Below are 21,408 nucleotides of genomic sequence, written 5' to 3'. Positions count from 1 at the left end.
AAGTTCAAACCTACATAAACATTAAGATATACTTATTTTGACGGTATTAAATATTTAAAAAGAATGTTCCAATAATACCCAAATGTGGATAATTGTATGAACTGTTATATTTATTTAGAAGTTTAAACCTACACAAACATTAAGAATGAGTACAAACTTGAGAGTGAGAAGGTTATGAGATAAATTTAGAAACTTAATTTAGCCAAGTATCTTTTTTGGTATACATATACTTAAAAAAACCAAATGAGATGTCTGTGTCCCTATTTTGATATTCAATAAACAACATAAGCTAAGCTGAATTTCAAAATGACCTTGTTTCACTGATATAAAAATTATGATACAAACCAATGGAACTAAAAATAGGAGGAGGGTAAACATCAATATTAGATAAATGTATGTGCTCAATTTAATGTAATAAATAATCTTGGAAACAGAAAAAGGTTACAAAAGGACTGATGGAAGTGAGGTGAAGTAAGACAAAGGGTCATAAGGTTGTCTCAACAATAGCTCAATGACTTAAACAAACAACAAAACTATAATATGAATGTCAAAAACAGGCCAATGATGAAATAATTGAGGTCTCTCTTCAATCCAATCACTCAATCTTGCGGCGCAACGGATTCAGCAGGGTAGTACTTTTCGGAAAGTCTCTCTTTCTCTAAGCTAGAATTACAAATTTCCTGAATCCTGCTTTCCACCACATTCATGGAAGGTCTTTTGTCAGGATATTGAGCAGTACATTCAATTGCAAGCTGCAAGAGCTTGACCATTTCCTCCTCAACATTCTGGTATCTCAGAAGCTCCATGTCGAAAACCTCGTTGCTCCATTCCTCCTGAACCACTGTTTGGACCCATCTTGGAAGGTCTACCCCTTCTTCATTCAGTGAAGAATGAGTAGGAGCCTTCCCTGTAAGCAGCTCCAAAAGCATTATGCCAAAGCTATAGACATCAGCTTTTTGGGATACTTTGCCAGCATCCGTGACCTCTGGGGCACGGTAACCAGATACACGGTTAGGTGTAAAGGTTGGGAGTGCAGTATAAGCAAGGCCGAAGTCAGAAACACGAGCTTCGTAAGATTTGGTGAGAAGGATATTTGACGAGGTGATATTTCCATGGGAGGATGTTGGACCGTGCGAATGTAGGTATGCAACCCCACGAGCAGCACCAAGGGCAATGCCAGACCTTGTTTCCCAATTCAATGGTGTCCTGCCAGCTCCACTATTTGCTATAACATGAAAGTTGAAGGATGTATAAGCAAAAAATGACAAATGAAATAAGGGGTTTGACAATCTAGCACCCAAGTTACAATCTTTTTGATTATATTCATGCCAACTCTATTACAATTGCATGTTCATTTACCTAAATGTTGCAAAAAAAACAGATAGGTTGTTCCTTACAGAGGACAGTTGATCAAATCTATGGCCAAAGCACACTGAAAATGGAAATAGTGGGATGCATAACATGTGTGAATAGCATTATCAATCTCCTTGACCATTAACAAATTATCAATGGGTTCAACTAGCTTAGGAAATAACATACAGATCAATACTGAAAATATTCAATATGTAATCACTAAATCCTAGAGGCTTATAGCCTTATAATATAAACAGTTACTCTAGAGAGAATTTTAAATGTCAGAACATAAGTACAATGCTGAAAGGAGATATTTATAGACATCAAAGTTTAGAACATTGAGCATCAGCTAAGAGGTAGAATTTCAAAATTCTCAGAAAATATACTTTAGATATCAGACTAAACTCTTGATGCAAGATTTCATTTCCCATAGGCAAAAATTACTGGAAATATGCAATTGTCTCCTAGCCACAATATGATGTCAATTTTGCCACTAAATACAAGCCTTTTATATAGAAAATATAACTGAAATCAAACAGGCACAACATAAAATGAAAGATGGTTAAGTTGAAAATCAAGCCATAGCAGTACTCTACAAAAACAAAAGAGAAACATGAGTAGAAACATCAAGAGACATAAAAGTAACAGGTAGTTAGCCAGAGTAGACACTAGAACAGCTACAATAATTCATTTGATCATTTATAACTAACAGTAGTGTCACTCGTGTCCAAATATGAGAACTAAACAAAACAAATATACAAATTAAAAGTTTTAAAAACTCATACCATGTAAGAGGGCAGATAAGCTTCCCATTGGCATGTAATCATTCAAAATAAGTTTTTCATCTCTGCTAAAATAATAAGCTCTGAATGGAACCAAGTTCACATGAGCCATTTTACCCACTTGCTCAATTTTCTGTCTGAATTCATTTTCTGGTGCAGTAACTTCCTTCAATCTCTTCACTGCCACACTCATTCCCATATTAATAGTGGCCTTATAAGTGGTTCCAAAAGTCCCCTTCCCCAACACTTCAGCTGAAGCACTCAGCAATTCCTCAAGTTCAAAAGGCTTATTCACATTGCTAAAGAAAACCAAACTATTACCATTCTTAAAATCATTTTTTGCTGCTGCAACAACTGAATTACTATCATTACCACTCTTCTCACGTGGCGCAACAGCCTCAACCTGCTTTGAAGGTACAACGTCGTTGGAATCATTTTTACCACTCACTTTTCTACACAATAAGAATAAAAGCAGCAGAATCAATAACACACCAATCGAAGAACCAATCACAATTCCTGCAATTGCCCCTCCAGACAATTTCTTTTTTGAGTTTTTTCCACTCTCAGTACCAGGGCAAGGTTGCAAGGGCTTTCCACAAAGTGAATTCCCAGCAAAAGCACTCACAGAAAAATCTGAGAATCTCTTAGGAATTGACCCATTTAAGTGATTATTTGAAACATTGAAACTCTGAAGAGATGGAACATTAAGATCAGGAACTGAGCCACTAAAATTATTATTCTCAAAAAGGAGTGTATCCAAACGAGTGAGGTCATTAAACTTTGGTGATATCTCACCACTGAAATTATTGTTGCCCAAAGTCAACTTAACCAAATTCTTCAAATTGAACAAAGAATCTGGAATTTCACCTGAAAAGAGGTTATTATTAAGAAAAAGGTTCCTCAAGTTAACAAGCTTAGCAAAATCCGAGGGAATTGTCCCTGTTAACGCATTGAACCTGAGAGAAAGGGTTTGTAACTGAGTAAGGTTCCCTAAACCCAAAGGAATTTTCCCTGAGAGACCCATACCCGGAAACCGCAACACAGTGACCCGGTTTTCATTGCAGAACACACCGTTCCACAAACAAGGACTTGTTTGGGTTATGTTCCAGAGGAGTGAACGGCCACCCACGGCGGCGCGTAGGATTAAAAGAACGTCTCTGTCAGAAGCTAGATCATCTCCGGTTGCAATAATGGCGAATAAGAATAAGAGAGAGAAAATAGAGAGAAGAGACTTCATATTAAGGAAGAAAGGTGAATGCTTTGAATTGAATTCGTGGACTTTAAGGAAATGGGTAAGCTTAGGAAGAAGTGGCTTGATGAAACTCGATGATGATGTTTGGTTACTGAGAAAACGATGAGAGAAAAAGGGAAAATATAAAAAGAGAAAGAAAACACGGTGGTCACGCTTATAAAGGGTAAAAATCGTATTCTCGGGATTGGTGTGACGAGGTTGTGTTATTATTACTTGTTTGGTTGGACAGAAAACTGAAAGAAGAAAACAGTGAGAGTGGCTATTGGGTACACGTAATAAGTAGTAGTAACTCAACACAGTGAGACAATATTTTTTATTTATTTATAATGTAGTAGTAATAAAAAAGGAAATTTTATTATTTTGTGGTTGACTGGTATCATACTAAATACCAATTATATCTGATTTCGGTGCAATAAAAGATTGTAATATTTATTTATTATTTGGGTTAAATTTATACCTGGTCAATCCGTATAATATCTACTATTTATTTATATTAATTTTTAAGAGTTAATCATTATTAAATATAAAAGAGAAATGATATAGTGACAGTGTATAAAATTCATATACTCAATGTTGTGAAACTCGAACTGGACATCAAACTCGAAGATGTCTCGTATTAGGTTTAACTAGTTTAAACGGTTAAACCATCTGGTCCGACTGTATGATTTCATATATAATTTATCATTTTTATCTATAAAATATATAACTATAAAATTTTATATAATTATATTGAAATAATATCTCTCCGTATTTTTTGGGTCGCGGTAAAACAAAATATTAGAGTAGTCTTCTATTTTTTTTTAATTTTAAGTCATCTATCTAGTTCGCTTTCCGGGTTAATGCAGTTCAACCAAGTTTAACATGATTGTATCAGAATTTCTTCAGTTGAAAGTGGTTCAACCCTTCTCTCAGTTAAGACTACAAATCAGAATTGTTTTCAACTTCAGTTAGTGATCAAACCAGTCGGACCGTCAGATCAGATTACCGCATACACTATCAATTGATAGATTTTTTCCATAATAAAATTTGGATTTTATTAAATAGTATTGGATTTTTAAGGAATAAAGTACAGTTGTTATTGATGTCATATTATTCATTTAGTTTCATATCATATTTAAGATTATGAAAATACTTCAGGAAATAATTAAATGATAAAAAATAATACAATTTAATTAAAATAATCTCATCTGATCTAGGTTTGAAACTCCATCAGAAAGAAATTAAAGAGTTATAACTGAAAAGGAATTAATAAATAAGTTTATGTTAAAAAACTAAAGTATTGAGTTCTAAAACATATAGGAAAAAAAGAGTATAATAGGAAGATTTTGATACTCTTAATTGTCTTTAAAATATGAAATATGTAATTACCTTTTTAGAGTAATAAAAAACCAGACCAAAATGGGTAAAAACAATTTTGTGTGTGTACAAAAGATTATGTGCTGGCAGCTGACTGACGTCATAGTCAAGTAATAGGTACCACTTGTATTAGATTTTGGCGTAACAAAAATAAGGATTTTGTCATGACACATTATTTCAATAGAATAGAAAAGAGTAGTTATTAATATTATAAGGTGAGTAGGATTATACTTTATCTGATGTTGGGAAATCTGAATCAGATATTAAATCGAAAGATGTCTCATATTAGGTTTAACCAGTTAAATCGTTTGGTCTGACTGGGTGATTTTATACATAATTAATACTTTTTATATAAATATATAATTATATAAATATAATTTTTATATAATTAATAATCTTTATTTTATTTTTGGAATTGAAGTGAAACAAAATATTAGAGTAGTGTTCCATTTTTTTTAATTTTTAAGTGAACCACTCAGTTTAATTCTCGGGTTAATTGGAGTTTGATACGGTCGGACTAGAATTTCTCTGCTTTAAAGCGGTCCAACCCTCACTCGGTTAAGAGTGTAAACCAAAATCGTTTTCAAGCTTAATCAGCAGTCAAATCGATGGGACTGTTCAATACTGTCCATTTCTCATAATATTGTTTTATCCATTTATTTTGTTTGGTCTAATTCTAAGTGGACATGTTGTGAGTCCGATTAATAATTACATCTAATTAATATGTGAGATTATATGATAGATAAATATAATTTGATACAACTTGTTTCATATTCAATCATGTCTCATATTTGTAGGTATAAATTGTATACATAGTAATATATCTCTTTGATCCAAAGTAGATAATACATTTTGAAATTTTATTTATTAATATAATTTCATACTTTTAATCGTTTTTCATTGTCTTTATAGTTATTTATGTCACTATTGTAAAAACTATTTGTTGTCAAAATATATATATCATTTTATATGTCATTTATTATATATTATCTTCATCATATATACATATATGTAAATTATTAACAAAATAGCCACATTATATCATTTTATATGTTAAATTATATATTTATGATAATACATAATTTAAAAAGCTTTATCTAAAAGGATAATACATTATATTTAATTAGGCTTGGGGGCGAATTCGGTTCAAAAGGTAGTCCAGTCGATATTTAAGATCAATATTTATATGACTACGTTATTTTAATTTTTTTATTTTGTACACCTTACTCTCAATCTGAGATCCATCACTATATATAGGGTAGCATAAGGATCCAAGCCAACCTATTCTCACACCAATTCTTATTGACATGCTATATTAAAAAAGATTTGGATACTTAGCTTCTTTAAAATAACAAATATGTTAATTACCAAATTTTTATTTTTGAGTTTAATGTTAGTGATGAGGATATCAAGAATCTAGATAGGAATTTTACTGGTAATCGTTTTCCTTCATTTGTTGTATAGGCATTAGGCAATTTGTTGTGCATTCCTTGCTAAACACGGGATGCATGTCTTAGGAATAGGATATGACATACAACTGATAACCCTTCATCTGATTTAATTCCATCACGATTGATTTTAAATATAATTGGGTTTCATTATGTATAAAATTATTTCAAGTTTAAAACTTAGACCTGGTCAATATCTACGGTAGAGTAAGAAATATGTGTCACCTGATTCGACCTGTTCTATGATTACTCATTCATTATGTTTATATGTATGTCTATTCAACTGTGTACAAAAAATAACATCTCTTTGATTGTAAGTACCATTAATTATTTTTCAAAACCTCAAAATATTTATAGACTCAAAGCTGATTAACACATATGAATAATCTGAGTCAAAGAACTTTTCCACTTTTTTTCAAAACCTCAAAAATATTTTTATTTCATATAAAAGCAATGTCACTAAAGCCTCAAGCGACATATGTGAGCATAGTGCAAAAGTGGTCAAAAGATTTTCTAAATTGTTGTTGGATCTAAATATTATATTATCCTGTATTAACATAGACAACGGTCCAATTAAATATTTGAGAGGAAGATATTGAGTATTCTGAAAAAGCGTTACATTATAAAGAACTGAAAGAGTTGAATATGAAAATCCAAGCTTATTAAACTATATCACACACGAAAACAAATTGCACCATTTTATGGTCCCAAGCAAAGCCTGGTAAATTGGTAATTACCATTGTCTTGTTGCTGTGCAAGAATTTATGTTGTTCCAGTTATGCCAGCCCCTCACGAGTAACATGACTCACATCACATGTTATCCAACTCTTGCTTCAAAAAATCACACTACCTACCCAGATTCAGTGAATTCTCACACATACTACAAATTCATATTTATGGTAAAGCTACAAGAGATGAAGTGTTTAACCGGATTTCAAACACTGCAAAGAGCTAATAAGAAAAACAAATACCTATAAAAAAATAAATCATATGTACGTCCTATTAAACATAAAATTTGTTTTGTCTAAGATGGGGAAGTGGTCATTTTCTAGATGATATACTAAGTTTTATTCATCTTCAAACTCTCCTACCAAATCCATAACATGTTAGGATTATACTATTTCTTAGTTCATGCCTTCCAAGTAAAAGGTATTTAATTAACCACTGGCCTCTCTACCCCATTGACAAGTCAAATTTGCCATCTTCTATGCTGTGTACAGAACCTACAACTTGTTTTACACGACCATATTTTTGAGCCGTGAGACGATTTACTAGTCTTTCCAAAGCTTCTTTCATCCACCAGTGTTGACAAACTTCTTTTGCTTCAGAAATGCTCATCTATACCCACAAAACAAAATTTCAATCACTCTCTCAGTGATCATCACTTACAACATAAGAAAGAAAAAATACCCAAAATAAAGCTCAAGTATTTATGTAACTACGAAGTCACGAGTTCAAATCCTAAAAATAATCTATTCGTATGTAAGTGTATATGTCCATGTTTTTTACTAACCCATATTCTCTGACGAACATGCTGCTCCGGCCAGAACTCTAATTGATCTTGAACAAGTAGAGGGAACATGTAGCCTTCGTAGAAAGTGTCATAGGTTTTGCTTTTGAAGCTCCACTTACCCAATTTTTCCTGTACCAATCGGAGGGGAAAAAACAAAGCATTTAATTTCAATGCACTAATTGCTTACCATTTTAGATTAATTAGCTCTAACTCTATATCAAAATTTAGTCCACAACAAAAGGTTGCACAATATATTATACATGGAACTTCATAACTTAAACAATCCTCACACTGAGGAATAAACATCCATAATATATGTTAAAATAATATAATCAAAATAATATGTTTGTTGATCAAGTCAAGTAGAACCACCTCAACAATGCCTCGCACGCCTGCTTCCTCTATGGTTTCTCGCACTGCTGCCTCCTTTTTTGATTCATCTAACTCCCAGCCACCCTGATGGTTCATCAACCACATATATAATTATTAACTAGACGTGAAAAAGTAGATTAAACACCAGAGTACATCTTCTGTCTCAAAAGTATACCACTTCACATATTCTTCTAATATACTTTTTAGAGCAGAACGTGTCATCGTATTAAAAGATCTTTTATACTATTATTTCTATACCAAACCAATAAAATAATGTCAACTAATAAAATTATGGCAATAATTTTTTTTATCCTCCATAAAAAAACAGGAACAACTATTAGTTGACATAATTTTATTGGTTTGATACAAAGAGATAAAGAAATAATGGTATAAAAGATGTCCACTCTTTTTTTTTTAGTAGTGGGTTGTTGTAGGGTTACCTTTGGAAACAGCATGGCTTTGCCTTTCTTAGAAGTAATTATCAATACTTGTAATTCTTCTAATGACTCCAATGAGGTTTGCACATCATTTTTATATCTGTATGGTATGCATCTAGAGACAATTTGAAAACCTTTAGTACCCATTGAAATAAGAAAAGTGAAAGTCAAGAAATGAAACATGGTTTTGAAATGGAAACCCATTTGGAAGATTAGAAAGAAGAGACAAACCCCACTACTTGGCGTCGTCCTTTTCTGTAACGCTGCAACTCTCTACCTGTCCGAGAAACCATTGCCACAACTTTATCTTGGGAAACAAAAGCCTCCATTTTTATTATGTTAATGGTGTTTTGGAACAGAAATGAAGAGAGCAAAATTGGATAAGAAGGGGGAGTCTTATTAACTATTAATACAAAGTATATATAATCGTAAGGGAGAAGGGAGAGATAACGTATGGTTTTAAAATGATGAGAGGGAATAAAGCTGCATGTGAAACTACCTCGTAGTTCCTTTATTTGAAGGAAACATAATTTTTATTTATTCATTTAACAATTATAGTGTAAAAATCTTTTAGTGATACACGATAATATTGTTTAACCAAGGAATAAACATTCAGCACGTTGTTAGTTTAACTAGAACACTTCCGTGAAAAAACTAAAATTTTTGGAAATGATTTTTATCTTATTTTTTTAGGTTTTAATTTAGTATTCTAATAAAATGAATCTTCAATTTAACTCTGTATTTTATTTTTAAATTTTAACTTGGTCCTCTAATAAAATAAAATATCAATTTAGTCATGTATGTTTCTAATGTTTATCAATTTCATTATTATATCATAACAATGTTAATTAAGTTATATATTAATATTTATATTATTCTATTTTTTGTATTACCAATAGAATTCATTTTCTCTTTTAGGTAAGAATCTAATTCATTTGTGTGATTATCCCTCCCAACAAGTACCGCTCCATAAAATTGAACCCTTAATATTATAGTCATCTTGAGGATCTAGCAGTGAGAGCTTACATCATTATATCAATACCTTGTTGGGTATTATTCTATTTTAATATAACATATTTAAAAGATGCATATTAAACTACTTAAAGGTCTTATAGCAAAATATATTTATAGGTTAAGCCCAAATCTTTAAAAAAATTAAACATGTAAACAATAATAATGCATACTAAAATTCCAATATGTTATATACGCTGCCTTTTTAATATAAAATCTCACTTGACCAGTTTTATCCATAGTTGTAGTAGAAAAGTTTAAAAATGCCTCTTACAAAAATTCTCTTTTTGGAGGTAAAACAAAAATAGGATAGGAGTAATTGTGAGCACGTTAGTTTTATTTCTCTCCTCTATGAATTTCTGAACCAAAAATAAAATTTAATTAAAATCCCACCTTACTTCTTATCACCTTTGATTCCCTCAAAGAAAACACAACATAAATGATGAAGTAAGGTAATAAATAAATTCAATCCCTCGAAATATTAATGTAAGTTTGTGTAAAAAAATGTAAATTTGAACGGACAAATTAAATGTGTTGAATATGTAAAAATTGTTATCTCATGGTACAAAATAATGTTATTTCTTTTATGAGTATGCAAAGTTTGAATATATACATAAAAACAATATAACTATCGTACTTTTGTGACTGCACAGAGAATAATCTCATAAACAATCTAACTTTTGTGACAATTTTTTATCAGCTAAAAAATAATTTTATTAAAATGAATGGGTACAAGTGGTACACCAAAGACCAAAACCAGAAACAAGTTAGAGACACAACCAAAACATCCATGTCAATATGATAATTGACACCATAATGTGAAATATTTGAATAATTTCGTAGTAATTAATCGTTTTGTAAGCATCTGAAACCACAAAATATTTTTTATAGTTTCATTAAACACATCATAATATTGTTCCTATTTTTTTTGGGACAACAAAAAATCCTCCTTTTTTTTCTTCTATTAACAATGCTGAACTTTTCCTTTAAACTATTGCCTTTAAACTTCAATGTTGGTTCCGATAGTCAAATAAATATTTTTCTTAAACATCCATCATTAGAAATCAGCAGGTATAAGATAAATGAAGAACATTCACGGAAGAAGAGTGTTTTCCAGTCAAAATATAATACAAGGCCATAGTTTTGCTTAAGCCATATTTGAAGAAGTGGATTCTATGAATTTGGACTGTAGGTAATGCAATGTATTCATCAACTGGGTAATATATTCTGAAAAAAAACTGAATATTTAATATGATAACTTATACTTCAGTCCTTAATAAAATTTCTTGCCTTATAAAAAAATTAATATGCAGGCCTTGGTATCTCCTTCTTTAAAAGCATTACAAGTAAGAGAGCAAAAAATAGCAAGAAATTACACTATTACAAAATAGCTGAGCCAAACTTCATTCAAAACTAAAAGGGTGAGGGATTTCCATTTTTCATAAAAGACTTTTATTTATATATATATATATATATATATATAACAATTGTGAAATTGTTATATATGGGTGAAATACCCTTTGCACTCCTTAAATATGTATATTTTGATTAGAAAAAGATAGGTGATAATTGAAATTATGTTGGTTCCCAATAGAAAATCGAATCAGTATAACACTTTTATTATTAAAAACAAAAAAATTAAAACATTTACTTCTTTAGTATCGGAGATGATCTATATTCAGTTTAACTAGTCTTAAAGGATTATAATGAGGGTACTATTCGAATTGACATCTTACCTCAAGGCATGAATTAAAAAACAAGATCAATGTGTGGCATTCTGGAAAGAACAACAAAGGTTCATTTTCCTTCTTATAATGTACTAAAATATTACCATTTGTATGCATTGGAAATGGTCTGAGTCACGATGGCTCAATCAAATTCCCAACAAGCATGCATCATTCATCCACACATGCGCCCACCTTACAAGAAAATTATACAAACCCAAACATACAACGTAATAAATCTGTTGTCGCATATTGTATGTCATTTTTATGTGTCATAACTCATAATATTATAATGGTGAGGATTTATTTAGTGTTAGAGTAAATTTAAAAAAATTACTTCATATTTAAACTTCAATTGTAAGAAAATTTAATGATTGGAATTAGTGAATAGACTTACACCATTAAATTTTTATAGAATTGATAATTAAGATGCGAAATAAGTTTTTAAATTTAGTATTGAGTCCCCTCTCTTATTTAAAATATAATAAACTTAATTAAAAATTTCAAAAAGTATAATTTCTTAGTCAATAACAACATATTAACACATGAGACCACAAAAAGTATTACATCTTATTTGTTCCCAACCCCCACCTTCTTTGGCCTTATTAAGAGACGAGTTACTGAACTTTCAACTCCATTATTATTGTATTTATGATGCATGCACAGGAATACTAGTCATATTTGTATTACCATTTATCTCTTGTCATTTCTTTTTTGTGTGTATATATACGAGGAACTACTCACGTGAGAATAATGTATTATTGAGAGAAATGAGAAAACATAATATATACCGTTGAATCTTGATTGAATGATTAAGATTAAAAGATACACGCACATGATTATCATGCGACTAATAACTAAGTTTTAATCATAACCATCCATGATTGTTTGTAAGGTCCAGATTTATTGTTCTCACAATTTTTATATGAGAATTGTTTCCACTTTAATAGTCTCTATATATAATTTTTTTTTTCTCTTGCTTGCTTCAAGTGTAGGTATATCTTGTGAGTTATGAGTGAAGTAGAAGTAGTGACACAAGACTTGATACATCTTTTTGCCCCTTTTTATATTTTTTTCCTAATATATTGTTTTAATAGTTTTATATGCATGCATGGTTTTCTTTTTCTTGGGTGCCTTATCAAGCATAGCGGTTTTCCAATAAGAAGAAAAAGAAGTCATTGAAGTTCATACACATGAATTTGTTGTTGAAGTTCATTACCATAGAACTTTCCACACATTACGTTTGTTGTTGTCATTAATCTTAGAGTCTCGCCATTAACCAATTTTGGCATTAATTTGCGGTCTTGATTGATTAACGCCTGCATATTCCAAGTTGTTCTTTAGTTTTATCTTACATAGATAGTTTAAAAAAGTAATATGATGTGAAAATGAGGGTAATAAATAAGGTTATAGTGGGAAAGTAAATTATAAATGAATATTGATTTTCTAAAATATCAAAAGATTTTTAATAACATGCAAAAATTAAAATATTAAAAGATATGAAATGAATGAATATATGTTTTTTCTTAACGTGATGAGCTAAAAAAATTATAATATTATACTTTATTAGAAACTTAAGTATTTACCATTGAGAAATGATATTCAATATTTTATTTTATTTTTAACTATTTTATTATCAACTTTTATGGTTGATGTTAAAAAAACATTCGTTGTATATGTGTGATTATTATACGAGCATTAATCCATGCATATTGCACTTAGAAAATATAAATTAGGAGATACAATATCTAAAAAAATATAAGAGTAATTCTTATAAAAATAATAACATTCTTATTCTTTTCTACAGTAACATCCTTATTTTATAAATTCTGTTTTTAAATAAAAACAATGGGAGAAAAATAAGAATAAAGAAAGAGAACGGAAAATATAAATGTTTGGTTGAGAATAAGAATGATGTTTGTTATTGTATGAAAAATGTAGATGTTATTCTTATTTCATGAGAAGTTGTAATAAATTATAAAATAATGTATGATCCAAATAAGAACAATGAATATATTATTTGTCATTGGAGATGCTCTAAACTATTTTTAGTACTTCAATATCAATTCAAAATTAATAAATAACTTGGTAATTTTGGGTAACACAAGATTTGTAATAAAGCACCTACTAATTGATGCTGACTTAATTACTGTTATAGCATCAATGTGACGACATTTAGTGCCTAACTTGCAAGCTAATTGTGCACTTTTGAAGCACATGCTCATTTGCAAATTGAAAGTCATGTTAACCTCTTGATTCTATGTAAATCAATATCTTCTCATTGGTAAAAAGTCGAGGCCATTGGTTCAATTGATTACAATTAAATATCATAGCCATATCACAACAAAAGTCCTTGCACTATGCAAGATAATTGTGGTCCTAATCTTATGATTTATTGAGAATGTTGTAATTGTATTGTGATCAACAATTGCGGTTATATATTTTCTTTTGGTGCTTTTCCACAATGATAGCAAAAGCAACACAATTTAAGAGCATGAAGCTAATTGCATTTAAATACTTGAGTAAAAGAGATGGTTGCGAGGTAGTAATTAAATTGTAAGAAATGGAAATTGGGCCCCCATAATGTACATGATGTCCACACAAAAATGTTGTGATAGGGCAAAGCTTTCCTAATATTGGTTTGGATGTTGTACTCTTCGAGTGAGACTCCTCTAAGTAATGGAGAGACAAATAACTTTTTCCTTTATATTTTAATAGTAAAAATGTAATATCATTTTAAATAAAAATAATATAAATGTTAATGTATGTTATTTTTATTTACTTTTACATATCACTTATGGAGAGGAGTACTAAAACCAATAGAGAAAGAACTCATCTTTTCAGGATTATTTGGCCAACCTTTCTGTCCTTGTAATGGAATCTGAAATATTGCAAATTAATGAAGTTGATCTACTTTTCCCTTTTTTTTGTTAAGCAGGGAATGAGTATTTGTTATAGCAATTTGATCACTAAGAGAGATAAAAACCTAATGTAACATAGAAATGAGAGTAAAAATCAAATTTAATTTCTCAAAATTTTAGTGTTTATTAATTTAGTCTCATGAAAAATTGAAAACTTTAAACCATCATAAAAAATATTTAATGTTAGTCAAATTAATATATTTATCATTTTATGACTATTGTTGGGACATTTTAATTCAATCAATAAGTATTTTAACTTATATTCACGGTCTATAAATATTACGTTTAATGTAAAAATGTATTCATCTTAAAAAAATTTCTACTATGACAACAACATGATGATATTATGGTATGGGACGACATAAGTAAGCATATTATCAAGCATGAGTGTACACGTGCCATTGAGCTTGCATTAATCAGAATTTGGTTGATAGTGAGAACTGAGAACCACAATTTTTTGAAATAAAATTTTGATATAATTTCACTAAAATAATCTTATTTATTATATTAAAAATTAAATTGCAAAAAGATAAAGAAATATGAAGTGAAAATATAAATATTCATATTCATATCCATATCCATATTTGTATGTCTACCTCTATTTATTTATATCTATATTAATATTTCATTATATATATATATTTATATTAATAAGAATGTAATATTTATACACTGTCAATGTAAAAATTTATATATAATCAGTACAATATCCACAATTCATTGATATTACTTTTTGAAAAGTCAATGATAATTAAACATTAATGATTGATAATGTAATGATAATATATAAAACTCATACACCGTTAAGTATATGATTAAGAAGTATGTTCCTTATTAGTCTTAATTATCTTTTTAACTCTCCTGCAAATAACTTAATTAATCTATACATTTGTGTTCCCTTTGTAGGAGAGTTATCCTAATTAAGTTATTACACCAACATGTGTGTTCCCTTTGTCATCAACAAAGATAAAATGACAATGTTTTCAACATAGATAAAATTAAAAGATATTGTTTACCTAAAAAATTATTGCTCTCCATCTACATGAACATAACATATAAAAAAAATAGAAGAATTTCAATTAGGGACAGTTTATCATGTTATTTTTTAATCACTTCAATTATTATTTTATAGTTGTACAAATATTTATAAAAATAGTCTATTTTAAATAATAAAGTAATAATTTTTTGCATGGGATCATATAGTAAGTTAAATATTGATAATAGCCTTTGCTAACTTAATCATTCCAAAAAGTGGTGTCGACCAGGAGATCCAATTTATATGGTCATCAATATGAACTTTACTGCAAAATGAAAGAAGCTTTTGAATGGTCCCTAATTAATATTACTTTTGTTCCTTCTTTTAGTGGCTGAGAACATTTTCCACAGAATATATCCTTTAACCAATAATGCTTATTAATTGCATGATGCACCATCCATATTGCTTTTTTGTACTTTTGTACAAAACATACGGCGCTTCTAAACCGTCCACTGCATGACATAACATTATGTGCATATTTGTGAACTTTATACCTATTAAGGAACAATGTTACCAACAAAGCTTTATTTAAAAAAATGTTCAAATGTTCGATTTATAAGATTAAAATTTATTGGTAGAGACATATATGTATTTTAAAAAAGATTAATTCCTTTCATACTATATTTGACATCATATGCTACAGATTATATGTCCAGATGCTGTTCTACTAGGTGAAACATGTGTCATGTAATGAATTTTGTCATCCTCATTGCCTTTAATATTTGGCATCTTACAAAGCTGACAAGAAAAAATTAAAGCAATTTTGTGTTTTTCAATAAATTCTAGAAGCCACCAAATTATACCAAAGTTTGAGTTATAACTGGCATGCATTTTGATGAACCATCCCAGTACTTTGTATCTAAATCAGAAAATCAAACTACGATTCATTTTCATCAAGAAATATTTGTTCAATTAATGACTAAGAAATGAGTACACAATGAGCCAAATAAATATTTTGTTCTATGTTGTTTTTGTAAGTCCTTGACGTTATTCTCTATGTTATAAACTTATAAACTAAAAAAGAATTGAAAATCATAACAAAGAGAATCTGCCAATTCCACAAGATGGATGGATTTTCTTCCTATAAAAAATAATTTACAAAAAGGTCATTTTCAGAAAAAGGTATGAGGAGCCAAATTTTGAAAAGGCATTTTTAAAGTTTGAAGTACACATATGCATGATAAGGACTACATAACATTATAGGGAGTGCCTTTAAAGTTGAAGTACACATATGTGATAAAGATTAGTTAGAATGCAAAAAGCAAAGGCATCGTTGCCAAAGATTTGAAGCCATGGACCATTAGCCAGTGATACATTTTTCTTTTTTGGTTCATCTGATTTTAAAATTAAGTCAATATAATTGGTTCTTTATTTAACGAAATCAATCAGATTACTTTAGATAAGAGTTTAGAAAAGAAATATATATATAACTTCTCCTTCTCTCTAATTTTCCTAGTAAACAATCTATTGCCCAATGGTCTTTGATTTTAAGTAGAAGAAATATATAGTTAGGTATTAAGATGATAAATTAAACACAATAACTAAAGATGGAAAATATATGTACACTTTCCAATAATTTAACAATTTTAGTAAAACTTGTGCATTTCCATCAAATTTACAAAATTGGTCTAGCCAATTAAATCAATTTAAGTGAGAACATATATGTTGTCCTATAATTTGTACCATTCTAATTACAATTGACATACATGAAATGACACAAATTATAAAACAAAAACTATCTTCTCAATCTAATATGTTCAATACATGAGTGAACTTATATAACAAAATCAATAGTTCAATATAAGTTTTAAGTTGTTTGTTTATAAAATTTAAACCCGGTTGGGTTATGATTCAACCAAGTCACATCACAAAATAAAATTTTGAAATAAGAAATTTTAAAAATTCTTCCATGTAATATTTTAATTTATTTGAATTAGACATAATTTTCATTTAAATTGCAATATTTAAACTATGTACTTCACTATAAAAACCACCAAACTCAACTTACATGAATCCGTGAAAGAAAGAAGAAGCAATAAATATAGAGCTAGAAAAACTCTTGCCCAGGAAAGTTTGTGAACAAAATTTTGATTTTTGAAGATGTCACTACTCTCAGATTTAATAAACCTTAACCTCTCTGACACCACCGAGAAGATTATCGCCGAGTACATATGGTTAGTCTCTCCTTTCTTATTTCCCTCAAACTCATGTTCTCTGTTTTTCTATGCACTTAGAAACTAAGCATGCATTGCAATATAACAATGCCATGCTTCTATATGTTCGAACATGCATGTACTTACATGTGCTGCATAGTTTTCTAGAATGATTAGAATAATGGGTTTGTTCACATAAACGTGTCTGCTAAGTTAAGCACTATATTTTTGTGTAATTTATTTTTTGTGAAGAAGTTTTAATGGCATGTAAATAAATTCAGGAGAAGGTGGTATTTACCTTTTATTAAGGATATGATCATCTCATTTTATATAGGATTAATGTACAACAAAGTATATGATACAATAGACTAAGTCTAACCCAAGATAAGGATAACAGAAATAATGTCTAGTAATAGAATATAGTTGTTAACATTTTTCAAAATTTTCTCCCATTTTCAACTCTAATCCCTTTAATTTTCATTATGGTAGGGTGGGTGGATCTGGTGTGGACCTGAGGAGTAAAGCAAGGGTAATTTATTTTATCATCATTTTGTAACAACATTCTAAGAATCATTTTTATGTTTATTTTGCAGTCCATAATTTCAAAAAGGTTAAATAGGGTCCATAATTTAACAATTTATAAATCAATCTATATATATTATCAAAAGGCTTTCAACTGAGGCTTTATTTCACTTTTTTATTTGGGTGGTAAGTGGTAATTAAGTAATTAAGTGAAGAAAATTGTAAATGGTTTTGGATATAGACCCTCTCAGGACCTGTTAATGACCCTTCAAAGCTTCCCAAGTGGAACTATGATGGATCCAGTACTGGCCAAGCTCCTGGAAAAGATAGTGAAGTGATCTTATGGTAAAGCACTTTTATATATTGCTTCATCTTCTAGTAAATTTAGATTGTTACAACTTTAGTATTGATTCCATTAACATACTTTTATTATTAAGTTGTGTATCTTAATCAAATGCAAACAGGCCACAAGCAATTTTCAAGGATCCATTCAGGAGGGGTAACAATATCCTGGTATATTTCTTCATATCTACTATGTTATCATGTTATTCATATGCAGTAGAATCAGTACTTATACATTTTCTAAGCTGATGCATTTAGAGTTAAACTTGTTGCCATGATGCAATAATAGTCTTTTGTTTTCAATTATAATTGAGTTTAGGTTATATGTGATACTTACACTCCTTCTGGAAAACCCATTCCCACAAACAAAAGACATGCTGCTGCAAAGATATTCAGCCATCCTGATGTTGCTGCTGAAGAACCCTGGTACATATTGTTGCTTCATTTATAGTAATGAATCTTTACCAATTATTTACATTTTTGTTCCTTGACTAAACATGGCTTTATGATCTAAAAATAGGTTTGGTATTGAGCAGGAATACACCTTGTTACAGAAAGATATTCATTGGCCTATTGGATGGCCACTTGGTGGTTTTCCTGGACCTCAGGTTCTAATAACTGCCTTTGTTTAACAGTCTTAGGAATCTTTTAAATGAAATTATTGGTGTCATTTGTAAATTTGTTTAGCTTAAAATTATTGGTGTCATTTGTGACTTGTGTTAATTATAATTCACTATGTTTTTGTTTTGTTATTGGTTGTGCATGTTCTATTCTAATTTTTCCTTCACCAACAGGGACCATACTATTGTGGTACTGGTGCTGAAAAAGCTTTTGGTCGTGATATTGTTGACTCACATTACAAAGCATGTCTTTATGCTGGAATTAACATTAGTGGCATTAATGCAGAAGTGATGCCTGGCCAGGTCAATTGAAACACTTTACCCTCATTTTATTTATCATACATTTTTAATAAAAACAAAGCCATTGATTGTTGCTTTTCTATTTCAATTCCTTTTAATTGAATCCACTTTTCATGGTATGTAGTGGGAATTCCAAGTTGGTCCAAGTATTGGTATCTCTGCTGGTGATGAGTTATGGGTTGCTCGTTACATTTTGGAGGTAATTAAACACAACCTATTCATCAATTTTCTGTCTAGAGAGACATTATACTCTAAATGCTACAACTAACATATATGTTTATTTGTTCACAGAGGATCACTGAGATTGCTGGGGTGGTCCTTTCCTTAGACCCGAAACCAATTCCGGTGCATAATCTCATCCTTATCCACTTTCAACTTATTTTGTCCTAGACTTTTATTCCACACTTCCACTCCCCATGCAAAATTTAAGGCCACTTTGTTTTATAATTTGTAGTATAGCATAGTTATATAGTATTATTACTGAATTTGGTGTGATATTGACTCCTTTCATTTGGGTTGGGTTCTTATAAAATCAGGGTGATTGGAATGGTGCTGGTGCTCACACTAATTACAGGTAATCACAGATACTTACTTAAAAGACGGGATTAAGTTAGTGTTTCATTGCTTTAGTACTTGACAAGTGCATTACAATGTCACAGCACCAAGTCCATGAGAAATGATGGTGGCTATGAAGTCATAAAACAAGCAATTGAGAAGTTGGAGAAGAGACACAATGAGCACATTGCTGCTTATGGCGAAGGCAATGAACGTCGTCTAACCGGAAGACATGAAACTGCTGACATTAGTACTTTCTCGTGGGTAAGCTTCAAAATGGCCTTACTACTTTTTTCGATGTGAGAATTTTGTACTAGTAAGTTTTATTCTCAATGAACTTTACTTAGTAAGTTTTTCTAATCCATTCTTTACATTTTACTGTAAAAAATTGCAAGATGGTGAAATGATTTAATTCTCTTGATTTGCAATTATGATTTCTCATGCACAAACAAGAGAATGACTCTGTATATGTAGGACCAAATAATGTATTTTATCTTAAAACTAATAAATATAGTTGAGACATGTTTCTTAGTTTGTATGATTGATTTAACAGGGTGTTGCAAACCGTGGAGCTTCTATTAGGGTGGGAAGGGACACTGAGAAAGAAGGGAAGGGATATTTTGAGGACAGAAGGCCTGCTTCTAACATGGACCCATATGTGGTTACTTCTATGATTGCAGAGACAACCCTTCTCTAGAAACCATGACAATATTGAGCTTTAAGAATGATCTCATGCCCTTCAAAGATCATTGTTAATGCTTGTGTGTTTAATTAGGATTCTCAGTCTATTTAGCTTTGCACTCTTGTTTTAGCTATGTGTGAGGTCTTGTTTGTTGGTGGTATTGACTATCAAGGCGAGTTTATTGCATGTAGTTACCTAAAAGTCTGATTGTGAGTTAAATTTTGGAGGGAAAAGAAAGAGAAAACTTGAAAGTCGTAGAATACAGTTGTGAGAGATAGTTTTTTCCCCTTCCTTTCCATCCAAACTCAATTCGCAAACGATCCTCTAAAGTAACTGAATCAACATCTATGGAGATTATGTATTCATAAATAAGATTCTTTTAATGAATAAATTATGTTGTAAGGTTGGCAAAGAAATGGTTGGAATGATCTATCTGAATATTTATCATGATCATTTTATTGTTGGCACAATGTCTTTCATTATTTTTATTCATTGTTAACCATTCAATACTTTATTAACAGCAAAGTCACTCTTTACCTTACCATAAGTCTCACCAAAGTAAATAAGAGTAATCCAATACACGAGGTTCTATAAATGATATTTATGAAAGTGAGATATTCAGAATCTTATACTTATAAGCAAAGAAATTATTTTCAAGATTTAAAATCACACGTCGAAGCCATAAGAAAAGTAACTGTTGTGTCAATGCTCACAAAAAATAATAATTATAAACTTTGGCACAGTACTCCTATTGCATCCGATTGGAGTATAGAATATAAATTGCTTTATTAAGAATTAGTGTTGTTAAGACCCTCAATCTTTTAAGAATAAACAATTGGTCCATTCCAAAGAGTGAGTTACAGATAATGTTAAACAAATTGAGTTATGAAATTGAGGTTCTTGGCCCTTCTCAAAAGCCAAAGAAAAGGTTATAATCCTTATACACACTTTTGTATGGCAAACTACTTTGCAATGATCAGTAACTCTCAGAAGTTCAATCAAACAGTTGTAAAGTATCTGCATGGTGGC

At 30.2% G+C, this 21,408-nt stretch overlaps 3 protein-coding genes across 3 annotated transcripts; 1 reads left to right on the top strand and 2 right to left on the bottom strand.

Annotated features, from left to right (window-relative positions):
* Positions 308 to 3,619, bottom strand: LOC109355892 (probable inactive receptor kinase RLK902). The gene is made up of 2 exons (XM_019599159.1): positions 2,139 to 3,619; positions 308 to 1,225 (listed from the first exon to the last, which is right to left on the bottom strand). Exons 1-2 carry the CDS (start codon positions 3,370 to 3,372, stop codon positions 600 to 602), a joined length of 1,860 nt encoding a protein of 619 aa, XP_019454704.1. The 5' UTR covers positions 3,373 to 3,619; the 3' UTR covers positions 308 to 599.
* LOC109356369 (nudix hydrolase 18, mitochondrial-like) lies at positions 7,221 to 8,896 on the bottom strand. The gene is made up of 5 exons (XM_019599694.1): positions 8,745 to 8,896; positions 8,517 to 8,628; positions 8,077 to 8,160; positions 7,705 to 7,833; positions 7,221 to 7,529 (listed from the first exon to the last, which is right to left on the bottom strand). Exons 1-5 carry the CDS (start codon positions 8,840 to 8,842, stop codon positions 7,365 to 7,367), a joined length of 588 nt encoding a protein of 195 aa, XP_019455239.1. The 5' UTR covers positions 8,843 to 8,896; the 3' UTR covers positions 7,221 to 7,364.
* On the top strand, positions 17,211 to 20,575 carry LOC109357445 (glutamine synthetase nodule isozyme). The gene is made up of 12 exons (XM_019601411.1): positions 17,211 to 17,379; positions 17,848 to 17,887; positions 18,122 to 18,225; positions 18,345 to 18,393; positions 18,542 to 18,648; positions 18,743 to 18,830; positions 19,017 to 19,145; positions 19,267 to 19,341; positions 19,434 to 19,487; positions 19,679 to 19,716; positions 19,802 to 19,961; positions 20,251 to 20,575. The coding sequence occupies exons 1-12, from the start codon at positions 17,306 to 17,308 to the stop codon at positions 20,392 to 20,394; spliced, it is 1,062 nt and encodes a 353-aa protein (XP_019456956.1). The 5' UTR covers positions 17,211 to 17,305; the 3' UTR covers positions 20,395 to 20,575.

The sequence above is a fragment of the Lupinus angustifolius genome, chromosome LG09 (assembly GCF_001865875.1).
Source record: "Lupinus angustifolius cultivar Tanjil chromosome LG09, LupAngTanjil_v1.0, whole genome shotgun sequence".
NCBI classification, from domain to species: Eukaryota; Viridiplantae; Streptophyta; class Magnoliopsida; order Fabales; family Fabaceae; genus Lupinus; species Lupinus angustifolius.
Note: the sequence above shows the minus strand (reverse complement) of the source record. Positions and strands in the feature narration are given on the sequence as shown.